Source organism: Polyodon spathula, chromosome 15, assembly GCF_017654505.1.
Source record: "Polyodon spathula isolate WHYD16114869_AA chromosome 15, ASM1765450v1, whole genome shotgun sequence".
Lineage (NCBI taxonomy): Eukaryota > Metazoa > Chordata > Actinopteri > Acipenseriformes > Polyodontidae > Polyodon > Polyodon spathula.
This window is the reverse complement of record NC_054548.1, coordinates 22,018,965-22,035,155: the sequence shown is the minus strand read 5'-3', so window position 1 is coordinate 22,035,155 and position 16,191 is coordinate 22,018,965. Positions and strand designations below refer to the sequence as shown.

At 34.5% G+C, this 16,191-nt stretch overlaps 1 protein-coding gene across 3 annotated transcripts in view; it reads right to left on the bottom strand.

Annotated features, from left to right (window-relative positions):
- LOC121327553 (syntaxin-binding protein 5-like) overlaps positions 1 to 15,553 on the bottom strand; it is a 162,230-nt gene extending 146,677 nt beyond the window's left edge. For all 3 annotated transcript variants that reach the window (XM_041271637.1, XM_041271639.1, XM_041271638.1), the window contains exon 1: positions 15,217 to 15,553. In XM_041271637.1, coding sequence (XP_041127571.1) covers positions 15,217 to 15,393 — 177 coding nt within the window. In that variant the 5' untranslated portion in view covers positions 15,394 to 15,553. The remainder of the gene's footprint in view (positions 1 to 15,216) is intronic.
- Between the last annotated feature and the right edge of the window lie 638 nt (positions 15,554 to 16,191).

Genomic DNA, 16,191 nt, shown 5'->3' with positions numbered 1-16,191 from the left:
CAGCGCCAAGAGCCAATTGTGGAAATCATGATTGTGTCCCGGTTTTAAGTTTTTCATCCAGAGCTCTTGCTGAGCTGATGAAATTATTTTCCTGGCTAAGGAATACTGTTTTCGCTGCTCTAGACTGCCTTGTGAGTACCACATGCTTCTACCAGCTTCAGTATATTTTGGAAGTTTAACACCAGCTGCCTGCACAAGAACAGACACATAGGCTACACATGAGAAAAAGGTGCACTAGGTATTCATTTAATTTTACTAGAGTACTATATAATTGGTGCTCTTCATTTTCATTTATTTTATTTTTTTATCACGTGCTGTTTCTTTTTTTTGAGTTGACTCAATTAAACTCTTGGAAAAGTGTTGATTGTAACTTGATTGAGGCTATGATTCTGTTTCATTGATAAAAAAAAAAAAAAAAAAAAAAAAAGCAGCTCCTTATTTTTAATTCAAACCAAATGCAAATAGCAAGAGGAAACTATTATTTGCAACAAATCATTAAGATTTTAAATCTGGGAAAAGCAATTTATTTGAAACATGACCAAAAATAAAAACTAAACAAAGAGCCCTATGTATACTTTACTGTATAGACTTACTGTGCAGATTTATACCTTGACTTAGTGTAATGTGTACAGAGAACATATGAATGTTATTTAGTATATATATATATATACACACACACACACACACACACACACACACACACACACAACACACACACACACATATATATATATATATATATAATATAGCGATATATATATATAATATATATATAAATATATATATATATATATATATATATATATATATATAACTTTAAAACAGAAGTGGACCCGGTACCCTGAACCAGACCTTTAGTCAAGAAGTAATCAGGAATTCAGACCCAGGGCCCAGAATTTATTTTTTTCAATACCACATGCAAATTAGAAACATCAAGATAAACAACCGTTGTGGATTGACACAGGCTAGCACCAAAATAAAAAAAATATATATTTAATGACCGTACTTTAAAACAGAAGTGACAAATTATTCTGTAAATTGGTACAACCAACTAAAAATGTACAACAGTTTCTTCAAATTGGTTCCTAGAATATAAAGGATGCTTGTCCATGTTCACACAGACGCTGTGTCGCAATATAAACACATGTACCTGTTCATACAGAGACTGCGTCACTATATGAGCACCTGTGCCATTTAAATGAATTACTCTGACATCTACAATAAAATGTTTCTGACTTCCACATGGTATTGAAAATGAGCATTCCCCCTTCAAAAAAATCCATGATCCTCAGTTATGAATCCCCGATTCTAAATTCCATGCAGTGACAGCTCATTATTATGGACAACCTGACTCTCTCCTGACATGGCTAGTTCAGCGAGGAACTACTGTGTACACATTTTTGTGGAAAATGACATTTCGATAGAAACAGATTTCAGTTTTACCCATTCCCACACACTTGCTCACCATATGTCCTGGTTCAGCCTCCCATAAATTTGATAGCCTTAATGTTCGCAGAGAGAATTTACGGTTATGGCTAAAAGTTTTGCATTACCCTAGAATTATGTAATTTTGCTTAGTAAAGTCAAATTAAAATTGCTGAATAATGTTAATGTATTGTACATTAACATATTAAAAGACATATCACTTTGTAGTTTTTTATATGCTTTACAAAAAACTGACAAAAATGGAAAAATATGACATTTCAAAATCTAACATGAAAGCACACGATTTCTGACAAAAGGCATCACAAATCCTGGCACATGTAACTCAACTAGATGTAATCAAAAGATGACAATTATAAGTGGTAACGAGTACATTTAAGCTTCAGAAGCACGTTTTTTTCAAAGATTTTGTAACTTCAGAGCAAGCCATCGGGAAACACGCTCAGCCATCATTGCACTTCATGAGGAAGGTTTTAGCAGTCGTCAGATAGCCAACAGAGGTTGTGCCAGCCAAAGCACAGTATCAAGGATCAGCTGAAAGCTGTAAAGCTGCTCCAGGTCTGGACGCCCAAAAGCCAGCACTGTGTGTCAGGAGAAAGATAGAAGCCAGATTGTATCATCCCAACAACGAAGCATCCAGAAACTGTCCATATCTGGGGATATTTTTCTGCCTGTGATGCTAAACTTTTGGCCGTAGCTGTACACTATGCAGCTGTGTTAAACATATCTGCATGGTCTCTTAACCTTCTGAGGGTATATTCCGGAATTCATTGGGTAAATAACACCCTGGATATTATTGATGAAAAGATTAGAAATAAACACACAAATTCAGCTTTTCTAAGTGTTCTAATTTGTTTACATCATTTCATACATATCCAAGAAACAGCAGATCACTTTGTAAAGTGATATGCTTTACTTGGGTGTTTTGTCTCTGAGGCAGGAGAAAACCAAGAAACATAAAGAACCACAAATAAACAACCCAGAAACAAAATCCAAATAATGCACTTAGAGTAAATCAAAACCCATCAAATCACTAAGTAGCCTCCTATACACAATACTGAGGTTTTAAAATAAAGCAGACCTATCATCATTAGTCAACCTACTGCAAATTAGGTCTCAGCCTACAGTTTGTTATTTAGAGAGCTGTTTTATTACCTACTATTAAGTCTGCTGTTTTCTGTAGCCTCTTTTTCTAGCTATGCCCTGTATGGAGCTGTTTTCATGCTTGCTTTAGCCTTGCATGTGGCCTTTGAGCATGAAGTAGGAAATGTAACAATCAGAGTGACAAATAAACTGCTCATTATCCTTCCAGCTAAAAGGAATCCACTTTATATTAACCTCTGATTTATGTGTCACTCCAAGTCGAGAGCTAGGGGATCTCAGACATGAACTACCGATTTATGTAAATACAAATATGGACAAATTAACAGAAAAGAACTTGTAAGTTACAAGAGGAAGTATTGTGCACTGGGTCTGGGATCTACAGCTATGGCAAAAAAATTTGCATCACCCTGTACAATGAAATCCTTTTTGCTTCATAGTCGAATGAAACCTGCTGAATAATGTTACAGTAATATATTGAATTACATACCAATTTGTAATTTTCTATATATTCAATGAAAAATCTGAAAAAAATTATGTTCCTATGTTTAATGTTGTTTTTTTTAATTTTTATTTATTTTTTTTTAATGATGTCGCAATCCTAAAATTCTAAATGATGCAAATCTTTTGGATGTGGCTGTCCCGGTCTCTTCACACATTTTGTATTCTTGAGTTGATGGGTTTCAACCATTTGGAACTGGGGTAGGCTTGAGGAACAGAATCATAACCATTTTTTCATTATTGTTCCTTTAAAATCCAAGCATGACAATAACATTTTCAGTTATGCAATTTAATTATGCTTTAACAGCTAAGGGGTCTGTTAAATTGATCTAAGCAATGGCAGATCTAAATACAGTCTGTCTTTAAATATGAAAATACTGCAGGAACAAACCTGTCATTTTACTTACCTTAAAGTACTAAAGACACTTACACATGCTGCCATAGAGGGCAAAGTTCCCTTCTTTTAATGATTTAAACAATTACATTATTCAGATTCACTGTCATTTAGATCCACTTTATAGACCCCAAGATATCTTTGCTTTTTAAATCATTACGACATGACAACCAAACACTGTTGAGCAGCTCCTATTAGGTAACCATTTACTGAACATTTCAACACAGTGAAGACAAGAAAATTGATTTAGTTCCCACCCCACGAGGGTATGCAATCTATTATACATAAACACTACCATCTTTACTGGCATGCAGAATTGTACACGCTTTGTGGGTAGTACTGGGTGTATTAAATATGTATTTGTCTTGATTCTTTTGTATGTTTTTCCTATTACTGTTTTTAGCCTTGGACTCTCCTTCTAGAAAGGCTGAACAGTCTCCTATTAGTTATGCATGAGATGTGCGATTAACTTGTATGGTCCAGTATAAACAAAGTAATTCCTGTCTTGCTGTCTGGTTTCTTCATTGTTCACTGTGACAGATCACTAACAGTAAAGAATCATAGTTACAGGACAAGTATTTTCAAGCATCCTCAAAAGTAACAATAAAATAACCTTGCCCAATTGGAACCCACTTGTCAGTACATCTCTCACAGAAATGGCAAGTTACTACAAGGAAAACCACCTTACGCCAAACGCAAGCAAAACACAGATATGCACCTTTCACCTGAGGAACCGTAAAGCAAAGTGAACACTGCATGTCAGCTGGGAGGGAACAAAACTGATTCTTCATAGCCACTCTGTGAACCTGGGAGTGACCCTAGACTGAGCACTGACAAATAAACAGCAAACACAAAAGTGGGTACAGGGAACAGCATCCTGTGAAAACTGGTCAATCCCAAGTGGGAAGCCCAACCAACCACCCTAACACTGTTAACACAACAGCAGAATAAGCCATCTTAAGCATAGCGACAACGTGCGGACATCGTCACTGGGTGCCTTAAGGCTACCCTGGTACGCTGCCTGCATGCCCTAGCTGAAATTGCCCCACAAAAAATAAGAAGAAAGACAACAGGAGACAATGACCATCTAAAACAAGAATCTGAGAACCACCGACCGCTCCACAAACACAAACATGTCCAACGACACCTGTAATAAACAGATATACCAATATATTTATATTTAGAAAGATGGTTTAACTGCTTTGTACATGAGGTTGTAAAAAAACATAAATATATAAGCTCTTTACACCCTGATACAGTCAGTCACCATAGATGCAAGAACATAAAGGGACGCTCTATAAAGGGGGAACATTGTATATGTTACTGTATGTCTTTAAGAGACCAAAAAGCATCTGTAGCTTCGGTCTGCATTTAAAGATATGCCAGTATAAACAGCAGCTATATATAGAACTCTGGTTTAGGCAACACATCAGAAATTGGATCTGCAACCATTTATTACACTTTTGTTTTTCTGTTATATTTTTCGATGCAGAATAGCACAGCAGGTGTGATATTGGGCTTCTGCTATCAAAGTAGCATGAGTAATAGATTATGATATTTGTTATTTCATGAAAAAATGGCCCTGCTTAAAATAATGCAGCTGAAGAAGCAGGCATAGGAGGGGAAACTATTAGCATTAACAAACTTCTCTTTCCCTGGAAAAAGAACAATCAAATTCCAATGGATCAGTAAACTGGAACTGCCTTTAATCAATCAATATGTCATGTCTCTGAGCATAAAGAAAAAGAAAAGCCATGCACTCTTTGGCATCGATCTAATTTTTCATCAGTTCAAGTCATCTTTAATAATAATTCTGTACCATATACTGTGCTACATTAACTAGCTTTTTATTTTAACCCATTGGGTCCCATACAAAAATGAAAACAATCCAAAGGTGCTGTTACTGCAATGCCACACTGGAATAAAAAGACAAAAGATTGTCCTCTGCTATTAAATCGTACGCAGTAATGTTCTGATGCATGTACTCGGTTGGAGGTAACCTTGTCATTTTAATAATTGTATACATTCTAGTAAGGACATTTACAAACTGTAGCAAATTTAGTAAAGTCATTTGTGAAACCGTTATGTGCTGTGTTTGAACTAAACTGTATCACATCTATAACGTTGTTCTCTTGATCAAACTCTTCCCTCTTTTCAATAAAAATCACAAGGGAACAAAAAAAGAACTAATAGAAAACAAATCTAGCTGGATTTTTGTACTTGTATATTAACAGTAAATCAGGATATAATCAAGAGATGATTGCCAGTATCTGTGAATGGGTTAAATTTACACTTATTGCAACTTGTTGAACAGACCTCAGCATTATTGATATGTTCACTTCGGCTCATGCAGATATTCCCTCATACACAGTACTAGAAATAAATTATCATAAAATAGGCTAAAACCTTGTCAGACTACAGTGATTATGGTGGTATTTAAGAGCAGGATCAATTGTACCTTTATCTGGTGAAAACTAGATTACCATATTGTGGAATATAAATGAGAATACTATTAGCACACTTTGTAAAATGAACACAGTATGACTTTTTTGTTTGTTTGTTTTTAATAGCTATATCTGCAGTAAAATATAAATATATATTATTCCAATGTTGTTAATACATATCAACACTAGCCTTCCAGCCTTGGCACTAGAAAAAAAAAAAAAAAAAAAAAAAAAAAAAAACAGTTCTGAGAAATCCTTGGTTGGTGGCATTTCTAACATTGGCTTCATGCTTTCATCTTACGTTCCATGCTGGGCAGGTTTGAAGCACAAAAAGCAAGAGACATGACTTGCCTCAATGATCACTTCATTGTTTGTGGATTGAAATTTCGCTCTAACACCATTCTACTGTAGAAAGGCACATGCAAGGCAGCCAACAAGGTAATATGAAAATAAATGACACACATGTTTATATGTGTCAAATATTCTTCAACTATTGGGATACAGAATAATGAAAGTAGCAAAGATACCACTAGAGGTACATATCCCAGTGCTGCATCCTTTCTCATTGTGACAGGGTGAAAACATTGTAAAGAGTGTGTATTTTGGTGGTGGTTTGGTGTTTTGTGTTGTATTGTATTGTGTATGTGTGTGTATAGAGGTAGAAATGGTGCGGATTTGACTTGCTTGAGGTTAATTGATCCTTTGCGTAAGATCACCTGATCCTGATTACCTGGCTGATGTGCAATCAGTTAATTAAAGTTGATTTGTCTGCAAGGCAGGTAGATACAAAAGGTTGCAACTTGGCTTTGTGCTTGGTCTTGTAGAGGCTTAGGGCTTAGTAAAGAGCTATACTGCTATAACCAGCCAAAAGTTGAACCTTATTGTTATTATTTGTTAAAAATCATTAGTGTTGTTTTATATATAGCATCCCTATTTTAAATGCCACCTGATTTTCTGCGGTTTTGGTTAATAGCTTTTGCAAGCATTTTACACTCCTATCAACACAGTCAAATAGCTCTCATGTATAAAACTCAAACTACAGTAAACAATGCCTATGGAGGTCTGAGGGTGTTTACAATCCCATCTTATACTGTTATGTATTCCAAACACAGTACACATGGTATGTATGTTATTTTAAATTCCTAGTAGAAAAAGCTTTTTTTTCAATTTCAGTAGTATTGTTTATCTGACACATTGCTGTCAGTGGTGTTGTAAGTGAATCCTAACTCACAAGGAACAGCTTGCTTTGAAACAAAAAGTGCCTGCACTGCAGCAGTGAATTGAGCCAAGCCAAGTACATACTGTATCCCACTGGAGATGGCTGCCACTGAGAGTGAAAAATCCACTTCACTATCCTTTTTTTAAAGCAGCTTTTCATACTCAAGATATTTGCTCATTCTTTGTTAGATGTCTATGGGGTATAGGCAAGCAGCTTAAGAAAGAAAATACACTGCACACAACTGGCTAAAGATTATCACAGCAACATGTTTATTAAGAATGGCTTGCTAGTTAACAAAACATGTACATACTATATCATACTACAATGTACATTCATTCCCAGAGGAGGTTGATGCATGTAGATCATTTTGTACAGCATTTACCGATATCCTTACTAATGACATGAGCATTCAACAAAATACACGATTACCTAGAGGTTACCTTCCTTTAATCAAAGTGCTTTGTAGAACTGATAGCTAACCCTCACTACAATGGGGTCAGTATTTAAACCACTAACCAATACCAAGTACGGCGATGAACAAATTCACTGTGTAAAACAGATTCTACTTCGAACTGATAGCAACAATAATGTAGATAAGATGACCAATATACATCAAGATAAATACGTGTCTAAACCAAAACACCAAAAAATGATCAGGGTTATTACTTGCAGACGATGGAGATACAACAATATCCAATTTGGCTATGACCAAAAGATTTAAAAATATTGTACTACTGTGCTGTATTACAATGAAAAAGTATGCTGCTATAATGAAGTGTTTGCCATTGAGTAACTCTTTTCTACAGACTTATACGGTCAAGGGATTTTCTTTGTTTTTTATAGTAGCTACAATTTATGAAATTCCCTATTGAAATGAACATTGACAACTGAAACTCTGTATACATATTTTGATAAACAACCATCCAGAACATTCCTGTGTCAAAATTTCACTGGTTATTTCTTACATGTTTTTCCTCATGGTTTAATTCCGATATTCTCTATCCCATTATTTAGAAAGGTTCTGCTCCTGATTTCTTCTAGGGATTAACCCTGTATTAACCTATATAAACTATATTTTGGAATTTGAAGGCAGCTATTTGTCTTAGGTATTTGCAATAATGCAATGCAAAATGAGTTTATGGAGTCACGGTGTTCATTTTTAGAAAGGTAGCTGGCTAGACAGACACCGTAAACCATATATAAACCCTGCAAGTACATCCTCTAAAAAACAGAACACACTAGAACACAACATACCTTTTAGCATCCTCCACAAGGATTGTACAAAATAATGTATATATAAGCTAAGTTGGTTCACATACGTGATGCAGAGCAAACATTGGATGGTTAATATCTTTTTAAAATGAGGAGCTGAAATATATATGTTGTAGCCTTCCATACCACAGAGGTCTCTTCGTCAGATGTCTTAAAAAAGTTGTTATATTGTCATGAGAATATTACATAGCATACACATACCAAGCACATTCCTCATCCTGTAGGGAATGTGCATCCAAGACATGGTATAGCTAAAAAGGGTGGATGAATTGCCTTCTCACGCTAAAATGACATGCAAAAGTTTTCAGCTTTTTTAGTTTTTGTTTTTGCATGGCAACAATTGTATTCCAAGATGCAATGCATGTTACACTAGTCTTCGAGTGTTACAAAAATCCCAACAGGGTTTACCAGAAACCTTTGCTGTATCCAGTGTTGTCCATACTGCAACATATTTCAAATTGTTTTACTATGTTTTAATTCATATATCATAGGTAAATAAAATAGGGAACAAGTCATGTGTTCACCAAGAGAAAGATCATTTTTCTTCAAAACATCACAGGTCAGGCTCCCTCCTGCTGGTGCTTTGATTGAAATGTGTGATGTATGGGGGTGAGAAAAGGAAATCAGGATTGTTACAGGAAGGAGTGTGATCTAGATGTGCTGAAACATTTTTTTTCTCTCAATTAAAACCTATTATGACCAAAACATCTGTTAAGATCACAAAGAATTGGCCAAAATTGTGTGTTTGAAACCCAAGCTGAACTATCAGAAAAATGAAAAGCAATTATATATAAAACACAAACTCTCTTAAGATAGGTCTGGCATTGTGCTCCATGTCCCACTGTATCCAAATATATTAATGCTCAATGTCCCACTGTATCCAAATATATTAATGCGCAATTTTATACGTACATTTTTGCATGAAAGTTTTTTTTTTTTTAAAGGGAAACAAGATTTTACAAACATAGAACATATGATAATAAGAACAGCCTTTGTTCATAACACATTGTCACAAAGACGGCTGTAGTAGGGACGTCAGACCAGAAGAAAGATACAGTACAGAGAGGAAATGATAAATGAATGCGCTGCTGCGCAGTTTATTATTACAAAATAAAACAAGACAAAAACAGGACACGGCACTGGCAGCCAAAACAAAGAGACAAACAAAACGGACTAATACTAAACAAAAACACGGTGAGCAGATATTTTACTTCTATTATTATGATCCAAATTATTATCTCCATTTCCTGTCCTGTTCTCCACTCACCGAACATCCAACCCTGAGTCGGTGAAAACATGTAGCTTTTATGCAGCTGTACTGTGACTCGATTGCTAATCAATCATTCAATTGGAGTCGCGGTACAACTGCACGTGAGTTAATAAAGTGCAATTCCCTGTGCTCACATAGTATTACTTTTTACTTGCACGTGAAGTGCTGTGCAATCCTTGTGCCTAAATACAAATATACATTTTTAAACACACATGAGACACATACCCGTTTATATCCCGTGTACCAATGCCTATACAGCAACATTTAACACACCACACGCATATACAGAAAATAGAGCTTATATATATATATATATATATATATATATATATATATATATATATATATATATATATATATATATATATATATATATATATATATATATATATATATATATATATTATGGTGTACAAACAAGGTATTGTAGCTTGTACACATGATGTAATATTAAGGTATCTTACTCCTAGGGCAGTCTGATGAGCCACAGTTACAGAATTAAGTAATTTCATCAAAGGCCTAGTGAAATGAAAGCACCTGTACAATACAATTTAAGTAGGATTCAAGAGCAGTTCTTTAACTTATGAATCCCCTGATAGATAAATAGGCTTCATTTATTCATATTATTCATTTTACATGTGCTATCATTTTGCACTCAGAAGACTAAATATAATTACAATTGCACAAAAAGATAGAAAACCTTCTTCATTTCAACTCAAGTATGTGCCTAGGCCATTATAATACAATACCCATACTTTATTACTGTAAGCATTATAACTAGGGCTTCTAGTTTCCGGGTTTTATTTTTGATCACGTGATGTCCCTTTAAACATATTTTGAGCCGATTCGCTTTCTTAATCAAACACTAATTACCAAAGGAAGTTGTTTCTTTTTACCCTCATATCTTGATTGAGTTAACAAATGGCATGCATTGATCTCACCAGATTCTATTTGAACCTACATTTCATTCTGGCTGTAATCACCGAATTCAGCTTATTAATTTACACTGCGTTAGTTTCTAGTAGTGAGTCGTTAATTTAAACAATCTGGTATTCAGTTAAGGCTTACCAGTTATTAATTAAGGTTTAAAGGGAGGGAGAGAAATGGGAAAATAAAAGGTGAAAACTCGAAGCCCTAATTAAAACCTTCCAAAATGTACAATGCCTTAGTGAATTGAATTTGGGGTAAAGAGAACCGACTCCACAGGAAGAAATCTGCTGCTGGAGGAGGAAGTTCTATATTAAATTAGTTTGGTGCCCAACATATGGTTCTCAGTTTAATTGTCAAATGGAAATCAAAAGAGGATACCATAAAATGGAAAAGTGGCTGTAATGTTAATTTAAAAAAAACAAAGGAGAAATGGATGTGTATGATGGGTGATTTAATTTTGCCCTGCATTGTAGTTGGATGCACACAGTGGAGCATGATAAAAGATACAGTGCCCAAACAACATTGCTCTGTGGTTTACTTTAGTGCTGGTAGTCTGGCACCGTCTACAAGCAGTGAAATCATTACAAGAAATAATATATTGCTCTCACGTGTACACCACATTTCATTTGCACTAGAGGCTCATGAGATATAGACAGAGCTCTGGCAATATGCCCCACCAGTAGTGTCTTGGGAGGCATACTATATGTATCAATAGTAATAGTCTCTGCAGGTTCTGGAGAGTTTTACTTGCCAGAAAAAAAATGCAATTGCACATTCTCTCAGTTGTTGCAGAACTCTTGTGGCAAACAGTTGTTTTGTTAGTTTTTTTTTTTTTTTTTTCTTGAAATACTGTGTCAACATTCAACCTGAAATAAATGTCAGCTGAAAGAAGATTCATTGTGAAGATGCATTGTTAAGAAAAAGACTTAACATGATATATTTCAACATGAGTTTGCATTTTGATAACATCAGTCAAAATGTACTAGACGGATATTTTTTTTTCCATTGTTACTTTAAGGGGGACTCAGAAGCACTTGTTCTCTCTTGCTAAGGCTTGCCTTTGCATTGGTGATAATAAAAGGTGTTGCTAAATGTACTGGTGGGTGTTGGAATTGAGATCGTAAAACACAGACTCAGATTTCAAACTATAATTGTTTCAATCTCACACACCACTAAGAAATTTATATTAACCATAGCTGGTGTTTCTGAAAAAAAAGGAATTTGAATAAGACATTCAGATGAGCATTCATCAATTCATACATTGCCATATCTATTGGCACATCCCAGATCTTCTTATTGCTATCAAATAAACGAGTACTAAACATTAGCCATTTGCAAAATCCTTACTACAAAAAAATAGCCTTCTAATAACAATGCACACTATTGTTTGGGCTTTGTCGATTCAAGTGAGCTAACAACACACCCCGGGGAGAAAAAAAAGAATGTGATTTATAGGTTAATGAGTAGTGTAATGTTGGGTGAGCAGTTGTAAAGTTTTAATCGATTTTTTTGGCTTGTGCAGAGATGTTACACCTAGACATTTTGTGTAATGTTAAAGTAATTTAACTATTTCATCAATGCAGTGATTTTAACAAGATAATAAAAAAATACAAAAACAGCTGCCTTTACTGCATTAGTTTTAAATCAGTGTGCTTCCATATGACTGCTGTTGATAATAACTGCTGTTGACAATAATAATAATAATAATAATAATAATAATAATAATATAATAATAATAATAATAATAATAATAATAATAATAATATATATAGTACATGTACAGTCAAGAATTAATGCTGTCATTAACATCATCAGTAATTGTTAGCGTTTTGTACAAACCCCCCCCCCCCCCCCCCACCCCCCACAGGGGGGTTTTTTTTGGAAAAACCTAGCTAATTCCCCTTCTGAAATATATTTCTAGTCATATTTAAACAGTCTTCCCTGGCAGTCCAACTACTAGGAGATTTATGGAACCAAAAATGTGTGGCACATGACAATGAATTTCCTATGGAAATCAAAAGTAGCACCTGTCCTAGTACTTTTCACAGAAGTTACCCCCAGCTTGGTTCACAGATTTTCTACACATCATGAGGTGTCCAATGTGTTTGTTTGAACTCTATCTGGAACAGTTCTCATCTAACAGGGTTTTGGCACATTTTCTCAAGGTCGTATCTTGGGACCAAATTGATCTTGGGACTCCCCGTTTGAATGTGTTGATTTTTTTAGCCTTATTAACTGCTTTTTGTTCAGACATTTTTTAAACAAACTGAACCCCCCCATCTACATGCTTTCCATTAAATCGTTTTCTTCCACTTTCACACTCAGATGTAACAGGAAGGTCCTTTCATTCTGGTACTTGTAACAAAATTGAGAGCTCAGCTGTAGGAACAACTGTAGGAAAATCTGTACAAGTCTGATATTAAATGGGCAGTTGAAACTGAATCAAATTTCAACATAGACATCAATAAAAACAATGTCACCAGACATTCTAATCACTAAGATTTATAATCATTGTGTGCTGTATTGTATTAGTTACAAGACTAGAAGGAATTCCAATGGTCTGGATAATAATAATAATAATAATAATAATAATAATAATAATAAATAATAATAATAATAATAATAATAATAATAATAATAATAATAATAATAAAGCAGAAATATCAGATTTTGAAATGTTAGGTTACCTTCATCATAGCAGCTGTCCATTCTAACAGGTATTATCAGCTGTGACCCTCATGAAATTCATTAATCAAAATATGGATTTGAAATGTATATAATATTAACATAATTTCCACATCCCATAGTCACCAGGGCTGACTTTGAATGTACTTCCTCCCTCACCTCAGCCATGTGCCTAATCTTTAATAATATTTGTAGATAATATTAAAAGTACGGGCAATTATATATATATATATAATGTTTATTAGTGTTGTGAAATTATAAAATTGGATGTCAGCTTAACATAACTATTCCCTGACTGTGTGTACATATTCTTCTGTTGTAATACAAATAAATAAATACATTAAGGAGGCACTGTGCTTTTATTTGTTTTTAGTATAAGATGGTAACTTTTATTTGGTTTAGAAAGGGTACTGTAATATTATTTTGTTATAAAACTTTGGGCAGTGAATGGCTAGTGCATCATTATGTTTTTATACCTAATCTTAATTCTGGTTATGCCTGAAAACTGTGGTCTTCTTACATAAGTGTGTTGATATGATAACTAAATATTTACCAGACTATATTACAAGGGATCACTCTCAAGTCTAAAGGCTTGTCATGTCATTGCACATTTGTGGTTTCAATCTTGAAGTCTACCACCCTGACAAATAAAGGTTTTTGAAGAAGTAGACCACAGTTTCAAATAAGCTACTATATATTATGATCCCTCACATACAAAATGAAAATAATTCAAACATGTAAAGACAATAGGCAGCGGTTCCACAGTTTGACTGAGCAAGCACTTTATAACACAATGATTATGCCAACTGCCGCACAAGAACGGGTTTTATGCACAGGTTGCTATATAATCTAGTATGCTTCTACTGTAGCCACGTTCATTATAATATGAAAACTTTACTTCAGTTCCGAAAATCTATTTGAACCACACAAAGCAAATCTCGTCAAATCATACTGTACTTCTAAAACCAACAGTTCTACACGAAAAGCTTATTCTGCAGTTTGGGCAAGGCTGAATTATTTGTTAATAAATGCTGTATATAATATCTTGTACCTAGGCAAACAAGCGACAACGCTTCAAATGTGCATTTTGCAGCAGCTAAGACCCACTCCAGTGCTGTGTTGAGCTTTGCAATTGTAAAAACTTCTACAAAGAACGTATGACATTGCTATGAAGTAATGTTACAGCTCACTGCCGCTTGTCCAATTGGACTACATCTTTAGACGATGGGTTCAGTTTAACAGAAATAAAGTGAACAGCAGAATGCACATTGACTGAATGTAAGTAGTTGTCTGTTCTGCACTTTCAGATCAATTTTCACCCGTGCAAGAGAAAATGACAAATTCGCTCGCTATTAAATGTCAGATTGTGTTTGATAAACACACTTTCGTAATAATACCACATCTATCAAAAATAAACAAATAAAGATAGTTTTATTGCAATACATGCAAGTCATCTACATATACGATATATACATTTAAAAACGCACGCTCAGGGATAGTTTTTTTTATTTATTTATTTATTTTTATTCAGTGCATATTGCTCGTGTTGTTTTTATATTCTGAGCTTCTGTGTGTTACCTGACTATAGAAATGGAAACCCTGCGTAATAATCAACCATAAATGAAACATTTTAGCAGCTGTACAGCCTTGACCCATCACAGTCTGTATACTCGATCGTATCACTGAAAGGCTCAAAATAAAACGGATACATTTGCCTGCAAGTCAGTTATTACAGTCTGGGGCGTTGTTAGCTTATTCCAGTCAATTGATTCCGCAATGAAAAGTCACCCCTTTCAAGTTTCACTATTGCAATACAGTGGGTAAGTCTGCAATATTTTAACAAACCCAAACTACGGACCAAACAGTAAACCGACCGTATCAGAAACGTTACCAATCAGAACCAAAAAGGCAACAACGTTATACCCGCTATATAAGAGATCTATATGTGATAACTTACCTTAGAGATCTGAAAGTTTTCCGAAGCGAGGGTTTCTTGAACTTCTATTTCCTTGGGAGCCGCTCCTACTGCAGGGACACCAGTGGTCCCACCTGGGCATGTTGAAGTTCCGCTAGCGCTGCCAGGGGAGGAGGCAGTCAAGCCGTCCAAAACCTTTCGAAAATTAAACTTCTTCATTGTTTGTGTACAAATATAAAATAAACGCTGTTACATTTATATTATAGTTTCAATTAAAGACGCAACGATGCTGTTTTCACGTTCTGTGGTTTCCACTAATTTGAGGTATAGTTCAGAAAGTCGTCAAACGACCTCATTTTGAGTAAATGAAAAGCCACTAAATAGCTCTTAATAATAATAATAATAATAATAATAAAATAATATTATAATATAGATAATAATATATATAATAATAATAAATAAAACTTATTTCAATCAATATGCAGGCTTCAAAAAAAAAAAAAAAAAATTAAAAAAAAAAATCCAGTCACCGATCGCATATAGAAGCTGCTTTTAATTAAAGATTTAAATCATGAAACTTCTTCATTGTTGTTGCATAAAAATCGATTCCACAACATTCGTTACAGAACAGGAAATAAAAAAAAAAAAAATGTGCAAGCAAATTAATAATACATGTTGTCCCACTATAACAAAACTACAGGATTGTAGGGCGACTATTAATAATCTGATCAATATTTAATGCAATGTTAACAGAATGAGCAGAAAATCTCTTCCTCAATTGTTCATCGTTAATGATTTAGCAGAAAAGGGGCTTGAATGCACAATATCCCTGAGCGATCCGGCTTCTTATTTCCATTCGCTTTATATTAAAAAAAAAATTCTTTCAGCGATTTGATATATTTTCTTTCTTTTTTTTCAGATAGAAACGTAACATAAGATTTTGTTTTCATGTGTTTTTCTTTCCCATTCCCTCCGACAGTGAATGCAAGCTGCTGTCCAGGGTACTGAAGATAAAAG